The following is a 19,079-nucleotide window of genomic DNA, read 5'->3' on the forward strand; positions in this document are numbered from 1 at the left end:
AATTTTGCCCACAACACTAATCATGCTCTTTTGGAAAGAATACTAGCAATATAATGTAAAGTTCTTCCAGTGGAATTCACACCACACATTAATATCGTTTTCAATTTGAAAACCGAAAACGTGACCCTGTAAGATTTGAGTTTATTGTTTCCGAAGTTGATTTGAAAACTGAATTGTTTTGAAACATGTTTGGTCCTTTGTCCACACTGTTCTTTTCCATTTTGATGTCAACTTCCACACCAAGACACCTATGAACTCTCTCTTCTCCTTCCCTTCCTTGTCCTTTCTTTTTTCTTCTTCCTTCTTCCCCTTTTGGACACGGTCTTGGAATATGTAATCCTCTCTTACTTCAAGAGCGTCTTCAACAAAATCAGGAGACCAACCCAATAAACATGTCACCTCCTTAAGTTTTTGTTGGAACTCTCCATTTTTCAGATCAATCTTCAGCGCTTGTGCAAGGTCCATGAAAACTAAGTCGGATTTTTTGAGCTCCAAAACTTCCATTGCCCTAAGCTTTCATATTAGTAGTATCATAACACAACACTATAATTGAACCACTCTTTCAAATTCTTTCTCCTTAATGAAACATGCACCCAAATTCAGATTAAGTACCACAACAAGGTCCAGAAAAACTGATTTGTCCTCATCATTATAAACCGAAACAAATGACAAGATCTTGAGTGATAAAGAGTAATTTGTGATAGCCAAGCCAGTACTCCACTTGTAGAGCTTGTTTCATTCATCTTTCAACCTTCTAACAAAATCTAGAACCCCAATAGGATTTTCTAGCTGACTAACTATTTGAATCAAATTGCCAGAAGAAACATCCTCCTCTTCAAAGTGAGATAAACACAAATCCCTGTTAGGTTATGATACATATGAACAACATAAATCATGCGGAAAAATCTTAATACCAGGAATCAAATTAATTGCACATAATCATATAATTAGTCTAGGATGCATACACTTTGTAGCGTGCCCTCCCTAGCTGCGCCCGAACCAAACAAGAACAAGTCTTTAGGACTCCAAGTGTCGTCCCTCCGTAGAAAGTCCACAGCACGTCCGGATCCGCCTTAAGATTGACCAACTAGAATCGCCCTTAAGGTACTTAGAATTTTCGGCGAATAGGGCAACAATATGACTGGAATTTTGCTCTCAAAATGTCACTCTGAATACTTGAAAAACTCGTCCATAAATTGTGAACCAAGGCACATATTTATAGGGCTATGGAAAGGGATTTAGAATCCTATTAGGATACTAATTAGTTTAATTAGAATTTCATTAAAACTCTTTTAAACTAATTCTATCTATTAGGATTAGGAATTAATCATAGAACGAATTCAATTACCTTTAGGATTCGTATCGCACACAAACGTTGCACGACCACGAGCATACCGCACAGCCCGCGCAAGCCTTGCGGCCCACACGAGCAGGCGCAGCTCGCAACCCACGAGCGTCAGCCCACCCGCGCGCGCGCGCCTTGGCCTTGCTGGGCCTGGCCTTGCGCTGGGCCTGGCGTGGCCTTGGCTGCGTTGTGTTGGGCGCTTGGCTTGCTGGACGCGGGCCTGTCTTCGTGTTGGGCCTTCGTCTAGCAAGTCTCGTCTGATGCTAATTCGTACGATGCGCTTCCGATTAATTTCCCGATTCCGAAATTCATTTCCGATACGAACAATATTTAACATTTCCGATTCCGGAATTAATTTCTGTTTCGAACAAATATTTAATATTTCCGTTTCCGGAATTATTTTCCGATTCCAATAATATTTCCGATTCCGACAATATTTCCGTTTCCGGCAATATTTCAGATTCCGGCAATATTTCCATTTCCGATAATATTTTCCGATACGTACCATGTTTCCGTTTCCGGCAACATCTACGACTTGGATAATATTTATATTTCCGATACGATCCATATTTCCGTTTCCGACAATATCATCGTTTCCGGAGAATTCATTGTTTTGCCTTTGACGATCTTAGCTCCCACTGAAACCAAGATCCGTCGATTCCGAATATCCATAGATGGAGTATTTAATGTCATTAAATACTTGATCCGTTTACGTACTATTTGTGTGACCCTATGGGTTCAGTCAAGAGTAAGATGTGGATTAATATCATTAATTCCACTTGAACTGAAGCGGCCTATAGCTAGGCATTCAACTCACTTGATCTCACTGTATTATTAACTTGTTAATTAATACTGAACCGAATTTATTAGACTTAATATTAAATGCATACTTGGACCAAGGGCATTATTTCCTTCAATCCCCCCTAAGATTCACAAAACTATTCATGAAAGCTTATAAAGACTAATAAATTGAGATTTTTGTAAAATACTCTATAAAGTACTCTGGCACAAGCCAATATATACCCAAATCAATGCGACAAATTCTCACCCCTTCAATCGACTAACCAAATAATCAACACCATTTCTACATAATTAAAGTATAAATGAGTCAAATATCAAGGAAAGCATTCACCTTGAGATCGATGTTCTTCCGTGGAAGATGAAAGGGAGGGAGAACAACGCCAAACCAGATCAAAAACTTGTGTAGACACCTACTTTTGTCCCCATTCCCGAAAGGGAAGGTTCGATGATGAGAACGTAAATCTCCACTTGACAACACATCTCCTATAAAATAACGAATCTCAATTCCTCTTTTCATTTCACCCGAAACCTGCTATTTATAGAAACCTGCTATTTATGGAAACCTACTAAAAATAGTAACTGTCGTAATGGGTAGTTGTTTAAAGTGGCAAGTCATAAAAGATAGAAACCTGTCAGAATTAGGTGTTGCACTCCAACATAAATCCTAAATGAGATAGAAATTGCGAGAGAATCCTATTCCTAATACGATTCGAAAATAAGAGTTACGTATTAATTAAAATCCTAACGAGCCTAGAGTTCGTAACGGGCCCAGACGCATCTCGTCATAAAATTAATACGCACTAAAAGACTCGATTAAAGTCTCATACACTCCGCATTCTAAGAGTCCGAATCTGACAAAGAAACGGCCCAAACATCAATTTCAACGCCCAGCCCTGGGCGCTGAAATTGCCTGGATCCTATTTTCAACGCCCAGAGCTGGGCGCCGAAATCTTTGACGCCCAACCCTGGGCGCTGAAATTACCTGGGACGTGTTCTTTCCTAATTCCTCATGGATTAGAGTTCTACAATTCTATCTTTCCACGAACTCTTTTCTATAAATAGGGCCCTAAGTTCGACGTGAAAACACAACACACAATTATTATTCTGAGTATTGACTCTAAACCCTAAGCCTAAGCCTCACGCTGCAAAACTGATCACGCGTTCTGTCGCAATCGATCCAAAAATCGAACAGAACGTATCCTGTCCCGTAACTTGAGACTCGTTAAATAAAAGGAGAAATAGCAAAGTCAAAGTGGTTAGTTTTCTGAGAACCGTGACGCACCTGTCAAGGGTGCATCGTAATGTGTCCCTTTTCCATGATTTAATTGCTTTCCTCGCCCTTTTATAAACTTTTAAACTAATTAAATCTGATTGTTCTATCACGCCTAATAAAGATAATATGTTGGGAAATTGGATTATCATGCTAGGTCCCTTGAAACAATCTAAACCAGATAATCGCGCTCGATCTAGTACTATATGTTGCATATTGTTAAAATCAACTCAGATTAGTTTAATAGTTAACGCATGTCCCTTCAATTATTTATGCTGAGCTAGTAAGGATATCCTGCCTCTGGAGTTATCGAAGAGCGAGTACTCCTCTCGGTAGTTACAGTCCCCCGAACCCTCAATCTCTACCTTGCGAGTGTATGTTGAGAGATCCCCACACCAGGGATCACAAGGGAACCTACAGCCGTCGTGGTCAAACATAATTGCACTCCCTTTATGTCACGATAACCGGGTTTTGTCAGTTTTTCTCATTGTCGTTAAAAACTGAATGGCGACTCCTATATTACTAGTCAATTGGGTGTAAACTCACAGGAAATCCAATTACACTTGATTTGACAAAAAGAAACGTCACACCCACGAGGGACAAGGTCACGCATTAGCCTCGCGCTTTTTCGACCCCCTCACAGTGGCGACTCCACTGGGGATAGTGAAGGAAATACTCGTGCTTGTAGGTAATCAAAATAGCCGAAGGGTGAAATGATCCTACCCCGCGTTTATTTCCCCATCAAGTTGGGACAACCTGAAAATCAGCATATTAATGTGAACGGACAGAACCGCATAACGAATCTTGGCTCCCTTGATGTTTCATCTCGGGAGTTGGGACTAAGGATACCCATCGTCAACCGGGGGGTGCATACGCTTCGAATGTTGTCCACTCGTCACTTTCGCTAGTAGTACACCCGTCCCAAACCCAATCGCTCGCCCATTAGGTCCCTCTCATTGGTGCATGCCCCCTTGGCTTACATCGTGATTGGCCTCTTGGGCGAAATTCGTCTGTTGAAGGCACTACCTCGACCGGGGCATGTGCTGGATCTGCGATAGAAGCGGTACCAAGCCAGGCGCAAAAACTACCCATAGAAGCCTATCATAAACTACATGACATATTATTATTGCCTCATGATGTAATGTTAGTTATGTGTAGCGAAATATGTGATTGTGTGACAAACAATGTTAGAAAACCAACGACCTTAAAAAAATTGCCCAAACATTCATAAACCAATTGGCCAAAGAGTTATACCGAAATACGTGTTCCGCAAACCCGAACGATCGCCACAAAAATAAGCGACGCTCGGGATGGCTTGTAACGAATCCCACAAACGCTGCACAACGCGTAAGGACGTTAAGCAAGCACGCTAAATCAAAGTCGCATAAACAAAAAAATAGACGTGAACAGAAAACGAGAACCAACCAGGGATGCATTTTCAAAGCCCCTGGCTGGGCGCCAAAATTTCTCACGCCCTACGCTGGGCGCTGAAGTTGCTGCCTGGACTTTTGGTCAGGCGCAGCAGCCTCGGTGCCCGCGCAAAAAAATATGTAGCAAAAAAATAAACCGTTCCTAAAAATTGCTGCAAGGGCGTATGAAAAGCACTCGATTCTTAAAGCGACTAAAAATATATAAATAACTCTTCGAGTCGTTGTAAGGCCTCCTACGACGACAATGCTCGGCACCAAAACAGAACATGCCAATAACTATGAATGTCACAATGGGCAAGTGTTTCGAAAATCCAAAGAATGACCAAAAGAAAGAACCAAAAGTGTACCAACGAAAGAAAGAGCGAAAAAACCAATAGAGAGAGTCAAAGTCTAGACTAAGTAATGCTTGAAACTTTGGGGCCTAAACTTTAGCTTATCTTATGCATAGGGCTGGTCCTGCCACTTGGTGCCGATCTGAAAATCAAAGGTTAGTGTGTCTCGAAGCTACATCACCGAAGCAAGGTTTAGTAACTCCAGGTTCCGTCCGTCATCCCTCATTTCAAGGATCTCCGCTTCCCCAACCTCGATTCGCACCCTCAAATATGTCTATAGAAGAGCTACAAAACCAAATGGCCCAAATGACCCTACTCATGAACCAACTGAAAATGGAAAACGAATCCTTAGCGGCTGCGCAAGCCAAACATTTTGCATTATTGGTCATTTGGCCTCCTGAAACCGAATTAGTCCAAAAATTCATTGACAACCTGGACCCAATTTACAAACCACATCTTAGATACTTGGGCCTTGATACCTTCAACAGGGTTTATGATGTAGGGATAAAGATCGAGGATGACCCCACATAAACAATACAAAGTAAACCCGCATACAAAAGCAACGCCTACAACAGGGGCAACACATCCCAAGCCCAAGAGGTCCATGCTGTGGAAGAAACCCCAACCCGAAGGAGCCCGGGAAGGTGGACCCGAGGTCGAAAGTTTGCCCCACTCGGGTCGACTCTAGTACAAGCTTTCCAAAGACTAACCAATCAGGGAAAACTATGGCCCATAGGCCCCACACCCGACCCTCCAGTCAAAAATAAGTGCTGGGTCTAGGGCGCTCGCTGCGAGTTCCATCAAGGGAATGGGCATGATACTGAAAACTGCTGGAATCTAAAAAACACAATCCAGGATATGATAGAGGATGAAATAACACCTCTCCCCAACGTTGGCAAACCCAACAACAACAAGAGCCCACTCGGTTCTTGTCACATCTCTCTTGACCAACCAGAAAATATGAACTTTGACCCTACGGCCTATATTACGCCCCAAGGTGCACCACTCGCCATGGTCCCTATGGATCAAATCGAGAGAGAAGTGTGCAGTGTGTGGGATGATGATGCTGAAGATGTTTACCTGTCTCAAGTATCAGGCCAGGACCTCTTTACTGAAACTTGGCCCAGATCTGGAATTTTCCATGACTGTCATACTTTGGATGAGGCACCCCACCTCACCAAGATCAAAACAGCTGAAATATTGGACAACCAGGCTCTATGGACATTGTTTAACGAATCAAGGCCTATGGAGGACGAGACTGTAATGACTACCCTAGCTTTACAAGATGAAGGTTTCGATCCAACCTGGTTAATCTCTCCTGCATCAACACTAGAAGAGATCGAGAACGGATGGGTGAAGACATATCAGTGGGTCAACGCAAAAGGAATAGAATTCAAGATGAGTACCGGTGAAGGACCAAAGTTTTACGAGACTAAACCCAAGGCTTGAGCCATATAGAGCACCATAGTAAAAAGCACCTAGTAGTTCTTTAGATTGGTAGAAAAAAATAAAGACTTTAGATGGTCCTAAGACCCCTTAGAATATGGGTTAATTTTATTTCAGTGTGTTTTCCTTACTTTCCGAATTAATAAAGGCGTAATATTCCTCCTAAAAACTTTATTTCTAACACTAAACGAGCACCAAACGTACTTGCAAAGAGGCGGCCCACTCTAGGCCCAATAAACAAGGCCCACTCGATCTTGAATCGTGACATCGAAATTCATCAAACCCCAAAAAGAGAACCACATTATCATATTATCAAAACATAAGGGTCTAACCCATACAACCCAAAGAAAGCAAAAGAAACCATACAAATGTTGCTCAAGAAAAAAACTCATAAAAATAAACGCCGCCCCCGGCATCAACACGCACCTCAGCCCGCTCAAAAGCCTACACAAAGATCTTCATATCCTCCACACACTAACCCCATTCTCAAAACTGTTTCGAGTCACGAATAGAAAAAATTAATCCGGACAAAAATGCGTCTCATGCTAACAGTCAAAAAAGCCTCCGAAATAGCCTCAAAATTGATTTTAATACGAGTAAAAAGCAAAGCACAAAACAAAGAGAAAAGAAATAAATGCAAGAACATGTGAAGCAAAGCGTCAAAAACGACCGCCCGAAAATCAATTTCAGCGCCCAGGGCTGGGCGCCGAAATCTCTGACGCCCCAGCCTGGGCGTTGAAACTCTCTGCCTGCCTAAATTTTTTTTTCTTCTCCAAAAGTGCTCGTCATTTTATCCGCACATAACGGAAAAATAACGAACACTTGGGGGGTACAACACGTATCCAGATATGCGTACCATTCCAAACGAAATAGCCGTACAAAAAACATATGGAATTTCATTTTTATACGCGGCTTACGGCGAAAACAGCAGACGAAAATAATGATGATACTTCACTCATTTGACCGATTAAATAATATGTTTCCACCTCAGGGCATATCTATTAAGACCCGGCATCCTAGAATTTATTCTAGCTAGAACTACACGCGACCTGATTCGGACAAAATACGTACGCACTCCTTACCAAGTATTCGGTCCAATAAAAAAACATATATAAATTGTGCAAAAAGTGTTAGACATATATAAAAAAAAATTAAAGAGAAACAAAAAATGAAAATGAAATAAAACACGCCTTTATTAAAAAATAATAAGAAGGAAAACAAAAGTGCTAGGAATGAAAAACAAACACAACTGAAATAAATAAAGGGCACCTACACCCTAGCAAGAACTACACTACTCTAGTTCTTCCGGATCATCAAATAAAGTCTTGTAGAGGGCAATGTTCGCAGGGTCCACCCCCACAGGTTTCTGCACTGCCCCTATATCAATCTCCATAAGAACCGGCTCCTGGATACTAACTTCCAAAGATGCCGAGGCTTCAGAAACATTCCCAGTTTGAACAGTTATAGCCTGCTCAGCCTCAAGGGCACAGACAATGGTGGGGGAAGGATCATCAACATCAACCGAATTAGTCACTGGTTCTACAGGCGGCTGAGTCTTCCTAACCCATACATTGTTCCGGCGACGTTCTCCGCGAGAGCTTGCATTTCTTTTAGAAATGGCAGACCCCTTCATGTTAGGCATCTTCTTAGGCCTAGAACTGGAACGGGGAGGAACTTCCTTTCGCTTTCGATCAGGACGAGCTTTCACAGTCTTAATACCATGGGTGCGAGGATTGGCAGAATCACGGCCCTCATACCTAACCCGAATACGTGGTATCAAAAGCTCAGCCGGTTCTCCATTTCGAGCCTCGGTCCTCACAGCTTTATCATCGGAACTCATCCATAACTTGTAGTTTTCAGAAAGACCCACAAAGCCATTTGTAGCTACGGCCCAACGCGGGAGACCATCATAATACTTAGCCCATGCTTGAACCCGTGCTTGTGAAAAGGCCGCTACTTTAGGTGGCACCGTATCAGAAAAGGGGATAGTCTGTCTTAAGCCGTATTGACGCATGACTCGGTAAGGAAAGATATAAATGGGCCGGGATAGCCCCAACAAGGAAACATAAACCGATACATCAGAACCCCCCGTCATAGTAGTCAAACCCCACCACGGTACCACCCACTTAATAGAACAGATACCATGAGTAAAAAAGGAGGCCCACTCGGCCTCGTCCTGGCCTCGGTGCAAACACTTCCGGTTACCCAAGGCTATAGGGCGATAGTGTTTAGGATCGGCAGGAATTTCTAAGAGCCTAAGTCGTTCCATGAGCCAAATCTGCAAAAACCGGGTACGATCAGATCAAAAAATAATAAATAAACAAACGAAGCCTGGGGCGCAGTTTCAACGCCCAGGACCAGGCGCCGAAAATTCTAACGCCCAGCCCTGGGCGCTGAAACTCAGCTCCAGGCAGGACGAGTAAAAAAGAATGCAAAAAAGATGCGCAAGGAAAAGATCGATTACCTGCAGTAATAGGGGGCTCCCCTTAAAATATTCAGATTTGGCATCCTTCTTCAGTTCATCCGCACTCAGCAAAGTCTCGGCAACAACCAATGGTATGATAGAATAGCATCTTTCCATCTGGCTAATCAAGGGGATTAACCTTATGTCACCGAACTCACCATTGTTATTCGACAGCAAATAATGATTCAACAAGCAAAATACAAGGGCTCGAATGTTCAATTTTTGTTCAGTCATATTTTTACTAGGTCTAAAGTGGTGTTTTACAAGATTTGCCAAATTAACCTCATCACCTACAACAATCTCAGCAAGCATGTTAGCATCTAGTCCTAGGAAAGCCCCTATGGTTGTTTTACCCTCTTCAATGGTGCCAGGAGTGGCAGGAGTAGCATTAGTAGGATAACCAAGGATCGCGGCAAATTCGTCTGGCAAAGGACATATTTCGTTGCCCCGAAAGACAAAAACGTGATGATCGGAATCCCAAAAGCCTAGGGATGCATGCAGGAAGTTATAATCAATATTAATTTGTTGTAAGCCTAAAAGTGCCTCTAAGTGGTATTCTTTCAACAAAGCCTTTTCTGTAGGAGTAAGGGCTCGTAGCCAACGCCTAACAGCCCGTTGGAGTGAGAAAGAAGGAATCGACATAACGAAAGCAAGGAGTGATTAAAATCGCAGCAATTACAAGAGAGAAGGAAATTGAGAGTGATAGAAAATAGGGACGTATCTAGCCCCTATATATAGCTGAAGACATCAAGTGACATCCTGATCCCATTCGGAAACGCGTAAAGAAATCCGAAAACCAAAAATCGCCAGGAGAGGACTTTCAGCACCCACGGCTGGGCGCCGAAATAATTAACGCCCTTCTTTGGGCGCTGAAAATGCAGCCCAAGGCTCAGATTTCACAAAACGCGGAACAGGAAAGGACTTAAAACCGTGTCGCTAGACACGAGGCCCTATTGCAATTAAGATCAAGCCCAAAAGCACCTTTAGCACCCAAATATCAAAAAATGAATGTTAAAACTTGGTCAAAACTTAGACTCGTCTCAAGGTCATTCTTCGAAACACCAAAAAAAAATATTGTTAAGTCGTTGGTTTCTCAAAAATGAAAAATGTTTGTTTGTCAAAAGATTAATCCGGGCCAAGCTAAACCAAATATTATTGGAAAATAAACTTTGTCGCCCGGAAACTGAAGTCACACTCCACGACTTCGTCAAAATAGCATACCACTATAAAGGTCACTCGCACATACGAGCATGACCCCAGCCGTGATTAAAAGACGTTATAAGCTACGTACCGCTCTTGGCAAAAAATGACCGACGAGCCCAATTGCTTGGGGGCTCGCGAAAAAATATATAAGAGTGTGCAAGGTTAAAATCATGTTCCCGGACTACGCTATACACAGTCCCGTGTTTGGATAATCTCAAAAAAAAAAACGGTATTTTAAACAAAAAATAATATCGTTAACAGAAATATACACAGTGTGGGCCCACTTATAGGACACACTTAATCAGGAAATATTGCGACCCACCAACAGGTTGTAAACACAAAAGCCCTTCTACATAGGCAAAATGAAAAGAAAGTGAGAAATTCAAAATGGGCTCGCCCACCTTCAACGGGCGGGGTCTGCGTCATTAGCCGCGCAGGTCCTCAGTTTTCGAAAAATAGAATCTTCAAAAAACAAAATGAAACAGGCTCGCCATCTTCAGCCGGCGGGGCCTACGTCACAAACCACGTAGGTCCTTATTTTCAAAAAAGCACAAACAAATTTCAAAATAGATTCGTCCACTTCAATCGGACGGGGTGTCCACCATTAGCGGACAGGTTCGCCATCTTCAGCCGGCGGGGTCTACGTCACAAACCGCGTAGGTCCTTATTTTCAAAACATCAAAACAGATTCGTCCACTTCTATCGGACGGGGCGTCCACCCTCAACGGACAGGCTCGCCCACCTTCAGCGGGCGGGGTCTGCGTCACTAACCGCGCAGGTCCTTAGTCGCTGCAGCGATAACTTTTTCTGGTTTTCCCTTTTCCAAAAAATCAAAGGATTGGTTTTTTCGTTTTTTCAAAAAAGAACGATGTGCTGGATTTTCCTTCGTTTTACGTCCCATAAAAACAAGAGGGTTTTCTCGTTTAGCTAGCCCTGAAAATGAGAATCTTTAAAAACATTTTTACCTCGTGATTGGGCTTGGCCAGGCCCAATTACACTTTATAGCTTTGATTTCAAAAACATCTGTAGCTACTCCCAATTACAAAGTGAGGGAGTTTCTACGCTTCTTTAGATACTTCCATTGACAAAGTGAGGGAGTTTATATACTATCCGTTGACAAATCCCAATGACACGTGAGGGATATGTCGACACTTCAAGTGATGACCCTTAAGTCAAATGTTATCACTCTGGGGCACGTGAGACCCTCGCAAAAGCAGGTCACCATGGCTTGTGTGACGCACTCCGTCTAATACTTTGACCATCGTCTTACTCCAAGACTCAGTCAAAGTGGGGGCTAACTGTAGACACCTACTTTTGTCCCCATTCCCGAAAGGGAAGGTTCGATGATGAGAACGTAAATCTCCACTTGACAACGCATCTCCTATAACATAACGAATCTCAATTCCCCTTTTCATTTCACCCGAACCTGCTATTTATAGAAACCTGCTATTTATGGAAACCTACTAAAAATAGTAACTGCCGTAATGGGTAGTTGTTAAAAGTGGCAAGTCATAAAAGATAGAAACCTGTCAGAATTAGGTGTTGCACTCCAACATAAATCCTAAATGAGATAGAAATTGCGAGAGAATCCTATTCCTAATACGATTCGAAAATAAGAGTTACGTATTAATTAAAATCCTAACGAGCCTAGAGTTCGTAACGGGCCCAGACGCATCTCGTCATAAAATTAATACGCACTAAAAGACTCGATTAAAGTCTCATACACTCCGGATTCTAAGAGTCCGAATCTGACAAAGAAACGGCCCAAACATCAATTTCAACGCCCAGCCCTGGGCGCTGATTGCCTGGATCCTATTTTCAACGCCCAGAGCTGGGCGCCGAAATCTTTGACGCCCAACCCTGGGCGCTGAAATTACGTGGGACGTGTTCTTTCCTAATTCCTCGTGGATTAGAGTTCTACAATTCTATCTTTCCACGAACTCTTTTCTATAAATAGGGCCCTAAGTTCGACGTGAAAACACAACACACAATTATTATTCTGAGTATTGACTCTAAACCCTAAGCCTAAGCCTCACGCTGCAAAACTGATCACGCGTTCTGTCGCAATCGATCCAAAAATCGAACAGAACGTATCCTGTCCCGTAACTTGAGATTCGTTAAATAAAAGGAGAAATAGCAAAGTCAAAGTGGTTAGTTTTCTGAGAACCGTGACGCACCTCTCAAGGGTGTGTCGTAATGTGTCCCTTTTCCATGATTTAATTGCTTTCCTCGCCCTTTTATAAACTGTTAAACTAATTAAATCTGATTGTTCTATCACGCCTAATAAAGATAATATGTTGGGAAATTGGATTATCATGCTAGGTCCCTTGAAACAATCTAAACCAGATAATCGCGCTCGATCTAGTACTATATGTTGCATATTGTTAAAATCAACTCAGATTAGTTTAATAGTTAACGCATGTCCCTTCAATTATTTATGCTGAGCTAGTAAGGATATCCTGCCTCTGGAATTATCGAAGAGCGAGTACTCCTCTCGGTAGTTACAGTCCCCCGAACCCTTAATCTCTACCTTGCGGGTGTATGTTGAGAGATCCCCACACCAGGGATCACAAGGGAACCTACGGCCGTCGTGGTCAAACATAATTGCACTCCCTTTATGTCAGGATAACTGGGTTTTGTCAGTTTTTCTCATTGTCGTTAAAAACTGAATGGCGACTCCTATATTACTAGCCAATTGGGTGTAAACTCACAGGAAATCCAATTACGCTTGATTTGACAAAAAGAAACGTCACACCCACGAGGGACAAGGTCACGCATTAGCCTCGCGCTTTTTCGACCCCCTCACAACTTGTCACTGTCGTTGTTGAGTATCTGATATCTGGTCTATGGGATTGTAAAACTCGGAGCCGGAAATCTCAGCTCGTTCTTGTAAAGAAGACTCGTCGACAACCTGAGGAGGCAGAGATCGGTTGCCGATGAGCCGCTGGCTGCTTTTTCTTGGGTGGCGGCTACCAAGGCTTAGGGTTTAGAGAGAGAAGCTGTTGATTTACCTTGCTCAATTTCATTAAGCTAGAAGTTGTTTTGGGTACAAGATTCGAATCTTGGCTCTTTTACTTTTATATTTGACTTATTTGATTTTGTTTTTGTTTTGAATTGTTAAAAAAATTATTCTTTCTCCGTTCCTTAAATATTGCACCATGGTTGTTTTTATGTTTTTCAACACATGAATTTGACTCTTAATATCTAGAATTATGTATAAGTAAAGTTTTAAAAAGTTGATATTAAGAAATTATATATCGATATGAATGTAACAAAACCTCACAAGATTTGCATACAATTTTTTATACGTATGAATCACAAAAGATGAACAAAGGTCTGGTGTGAATTGTGTAAAAATTCAAATGAAATGGTGTGATACTTATTAAAGAGAGGAATTGAAGTATATTACCTCCATTTCATAAAAATCTTTACAGTTACTATTTTGCACAAATATTAAGACAAAAAAGGAAAAGTTGATTGAATATAATAAATTATAGATAAAGTAAGATAAATGTGTGAAAAGGTGGGTGAATGTAAGAAAAAAAATGAATGAAGGGTAAGGTAGTAAAATTTCATGTACAAAAATAGAATAAAACGAAGTGTAAAAAATATTATGAAACGGATTAGAACAGAAAATGTTAAGATCATTTTAAAACAGATATAGTATTTAATTTTGACTCCCTCTAAACAAGGGTAGTATATATATATATATATATAGTTTCTGGTTATGCCCCTCTCAACATTACAACCGAACAATCGAACACGCTATAATCCGCAAGTAAGCACCAGCGGTGAGTAATCATTATACCTTAACGATAACAACAGTTGTATTAGTTTATTTGTATAAATGATTAAAGGTGGGTGAGGATTTCATTGCTCGATATTACAGCTACATTTCTTAATTAAAAGGTGATTGAACAAGCTACTATGCTAATCAATCCTTTTTGAGGACAAAGCAACGTATGCATATATTATTATATTTGACTAGGAGTTGTATGACTACTTATATTTTTGAACAATAGATCTTGCGCGCACAAGGTGTACAATAAATTTATTGTACACCAAGATAACTTTAACCCTTTTTTTATAACTTTAACCTAATTTTGATTAACTTTTATATTAGTAAAAAAAATTGATAGATAAATATTTTGAAAGGTTAAATGATTGATTTTATACATTATTGAAGAAATAAGTTTTACTAAAATGAAAAAATTTATTACTTAAAAATAGATAACTTTTACATATATAAGCTTAACTTTTAAGCATTTTGTGTTAACTTTTACTTCGGTGTACAATATTTATTGTACACCCATTGTAAATAAGAATTTGTGATTTTTGAAAGGGTTTTGTTATTCACATAATTGCTAGATTACTAAAAAATTAAACACAATAATACTCTATATAAGTTAAGTGGTTATTTGATTGACATATAAATATATTATAGGAAGTAAATTATCTCAAGAAAAAGTTTACGAAAACTTTTATGCAAGGCTACATTTAGTGTAAGACTGCTTTACATAAAATTTTGTAAAATATTAACATACGAGCACTTATTTGATTGGCAATAACATAGAAAGTGAAGCTCTTAGAAATTTTCAATCCCATAAAACTTAGTCCCCTCTAAACAGGAAAAAGCTCATGAGATTTGAAACTTCTACATCTGACCAAGCAAACTTTAACATTTTTCAGGAAGTCAATGTTAATGAAAATTAGATCAGGTCCCGTGCACGCACGGATATTGTAATATTATTATTTGACCATCTTTTTATGAAATATTTAACCGAAATATTTATCCCTTAAAGGTAATGCATAATTAATAAATTTTGAACGTACTCATCTAATTTTATATAATATAAATTTTTCCCCCTGCTGCATATTATATATTTTACATGAATATATAATCTGACCGCAATATTTGATATGCTTAATACGTTAATTTGACAAAAATATTGAGTAAAATATTTTCTATAATTGATCTGTTGGTTGGACTAAATATTATCGGAATCGTCTAATACTGTAATATTCTATAATCTTACGGAGTATATTATTTCCATACATAGAAGTTCATACAAAAGGAGATCAGAAAATAAAATAACAAATAAAGTATATATGTTTTAAGGAAAGGGTTTTTTGGCGGAAAAATTTTACACCAGGAAATGACATGTGTCATTCCTGGTGTTCGTTTTAGTATAATGTAATAGATAGGAGTTTCCTAGGAAGTTATACGACGACACAAATATTTATTTAAAAGTTACTATTTTTTAATTCAAATGAGAGTAAGTCAAAGTAAATTTTTATTTAAAGGTGGTGTTAAACGTTATTAAAAACTAAATTAGTCCCCGTACATGCACGGATATTATAAAATATTTGACCACTTTTTTATTAACTATTTGGGTAAGAAAATAAAGTAGTATGCCAGTACAAAAGATTTTGACAGATCCTCAAAAGATTAAGTTTTAGTAAAATATACTGAAATCCAAGTGCGTCCATTACGTTTAAATGTGGAACAGTGGAAATATTTTGTTTTATAATAACCCTATTTCGGAATATTATTTGAAAAATCGACTGGTTTTTCTTTTACCCTTTTTAACTTTAATTGAGATATTACAGAAATTATTGAGAGATTGTGTAATTTTGAAAAAAATTGTTGATTGGTCACGTGATTGCTTCACAAAATTGATGTAGTTAAAACATTATTTATTTTTTTGTCAAAAATAATTTATTATTTTCTTGTTATTACGTTATTGCTTATTTCCTGTTCATTGACTTGTCACCCCAAGTTAGTTTTTCATTTCTATATTATTTGTTTAATGGAATTTGATTACTTCAGTTGTCACTAAGGGTATTATAATATATTTTTTATAAAGGACACCAAATAGTCAAACGTTAACGACCTCAGTAGTTTCCTTATAGAACAAATATTTAGAAAAAGAAAATCAAGATATTTAAGTAAGTTTTGATATATTCCCCTTAAAAAAAGGTTATGACATATTTATTAATTATTTTCATATTAATAACGAGAAAGAATCAAAGATCCAAATGTGTTACCACTTAAAATGGTTAAATAAGACCGTAAATTATATTACCAAGAAAATTATACAATTAAATACAATTAAGCTGGTAAAAAAGTAAGTTTGTCGTTTTTTAAATTACCAGGTTTGTTTCTTGTTCTTCAATGGCTTCCATCACTTGCTCATTGTTAAATTGCTCTAAAATTACCTTTTGAAGTTTTTATTCTCATTTTAATAAAATAGTAGACGTAGATAATATTTCACTAACTGTTAATTAATCATGCTTTGACTTTTTCCATTTAACTGATCGTTTTCCTTATGAAAATATCATATTTGCAAATTAACATTAATTTTTAGTTTATTAATTTATTTTTATGTATTATAAATTTATTATTCAATTGTGAGTGAGTGATGGTAGTGTAGACTACTCTATATGGGACATCAAAAGTGGAATTACTATATTTAACCTCAACTCTTCAACAACAACAACAACAACAACAACAACAACAACAACAACAACAACAACAACAACAACAACAAAGCCTTAGTCCCAAAATGATTTGGGGTCGGCTAACATGAATCGTCGTAGAATATCGTCATTGTCACCAATCAAACAAAAAAGGAGCAAGAAGTAATAAAAAAAAACAAGGAAGAGAAAGTGGAATTAATGAAAGTAGGAAAGGGAAAAATGTATATATATTATAGAAGAAATATTGTAAGAGATAATAAAAAATAAGTAAAGTTTAAAATAAATGAATAAGTAAAATAAGTATATTTCAAAATAGCATGTAAATTAAGAAAAATTTAAAAGAATTCTAAAAAAAAAATAAGAATACAAATAAAATAAAAAAATAGAAAGAAACAAAAACATAAAAGCTGTATAAATCAACTGAAGTCATCAATGTATATTCTCTCCCTCCACACTGTCCTATCCAACGCCATATTTTCCTCAATCCCAAGAAAGCTCATATCGTGCTCAATCACCTTCCTCCAAGTTTTCTTAGGTCTTCCCCTACCCCTTGCAGTTCTATCACTTTGCCACCCTTCTATCCTCCTAACTGGGGCATCACTTGATCTTCTGCTTACATGTCCAAACCATCTTAAACGATTTTCCATCATCTTAAACTCAATCGGTGCAACCCCTACTTTCTTCCTAATAATCTCATTCCTCAAACGATCCTTTCTTGTATGCCCACACATCCAACGTAACATGCGCTTCTCCGCCACATTCATCTTGTGCACGTGACAATGTTTCACTGCCCATCATTCTGTGCCGTATAACAAAGCCGGTCGAATTGTCGTGCGGTAAAATTTTCCCTTCAATCTTTGGGGCATGCCTGAATCAAATAGGAACCCCGTGACACCTTTCCACTTCAACCAACCTGCTTTAATTCTATGGGCCACATCGCCATCCAATTCTCCATCCTTTTGGATAATAGATCCTAAATAACGGAACGTTTCAGAGCCTTGGACAATTTTCCCATCTAAGGTAATCTCCCCTGTCCCTCTACCTTGGACTCCACTAAACTTACACTCCATATATTCCGTCTTGTTTTTACTCAGCCTAAAACCCCGAGATTCCAAAGTTTGTCTCCATAACTCCAACTTACTTTCAACTCCTTCTTTTGTTTCATCAATCAACACAATATCATCTTCAAACATCATGCACCAGGGAATACCATCTTGGATTGACCTCGTCAATTCGTCCATGACTATAGCAAAAAGAAACGGGCTAAGTGCGGAACCTTGATGTACTCCAATCGTAATGGGGAATTCTTCGGTCTTACCAACACTAGTTCTCACACTCGTGCTAACTCCCTCATACATGTCCTTGATGATATCAATATACTTCCTCGGAATTCCTTTCTTACTTAATGCCCACCAAAGGATTTCCCTTGGTACCTTATCATACGCCTTCTCCAAATCTATGAAAACCAGATGTAAGTCCTTCTTCTTATCTCGATAATTCTCCATTAGTTGCCTTATAAGATGAATGGCCTCCATAGTCGATCTCCCAGGCAAAAATCCAAACTGGTTCTCCGAAATTTTCACAGTTTTCCTCGGTCTTTGCTCAATAATCTGCTCCCAAAGTTTCATAGTATGACTCATTAGTTTGATTCCTCGATAGTTGGCACAATCCTGGACATCACCCTTATTCTTGTACAAGGGGATGATGGTACTCTTCCTCCACTCTAATGGCATCTTATTACTTCCCCAAATCTTGTTGAAAAGAGTTGTTAACCATACAACCCCTCTCTCTCCCAAGCATCTCCAGACTTCGATAGGTATACCATCGGGACCCACTGCCCTCTTGCGTCCATCTTTTTCAGTGCCATTTCGACTTCTCTCTTTTGAATTCTTCGCATAACGTCTAGGTTAACCATATCCCTAGGGATATTTGTATCCCCAATATCGCGCCCTTGATCCCCGTTGAACAAGCTATCAAAGTAGAACCTCCATCTATCCTTGATTTCCTTATCTCCCACCAAAACTCAACTCTTCCCTTATATAATAGAGATAGATTAGATGTACACCTTGTACATGCAAAACCTTTTAATACAACAAATTCTAAGATTAAATCGTATGTATTTTAATGGAAAATTTGCCAAAAATGACCTTTTGTAACTCAAATTATGCGAGAAAAGGACCTTATCTAATTTATTTATTTTGTGAAATCACACCTTAATGTAACTATTTTTGCGAAAGACAACCTAAGGTAAGTTTTCGGCATCGACTAAGATTTTCCGGCAATTGATGACTTGCACGTGAGAAGCACC

At 39.1% G+C, this 19,079-nt stretch overlaps 1 protein-coding gene across 1 annotated transcript; it reads right to left on the reverse strand.

Moving 5' to 3' along the window:
- Positions 1-141: 141 nt before the first annotated feature.
- On the reverse strand, positions 142-18,504 carry LOC130463001 (uncharacterized). The gene is made up of 3 exons (XM_056832012.1): positions 18,205-18,504; positions 613-675; positions 142-513 (listed from the first exon to the last, which is right to left on the reverse strand). The coding sequence occupies exons 1-3, from the start codon at positions 18,502-18,504 to the stop codon at positions 142-144; spliced, it is 735 nt and encodes a 244-aa protein (XP_056687990.1).
- Between the last annotated feature and the right edge of the window lie 575 nt (positions 18,505-19,079).

This window comes from Spinacia oleracea, chromosome 6 (assembly GCF_020520425.1).
Source record: "Spinacia oleracea cultivar Varoflay chromosome 6, BTI_SOV_V1, whole genome shotgun sequence".
Lineage (NCBI taxonomy): Eukaryota > Viridiplantae > Streptophyta > Magnoliopsida > Caryophyllales > Amaranthaceae > Spinacia > Spinacia oleracea.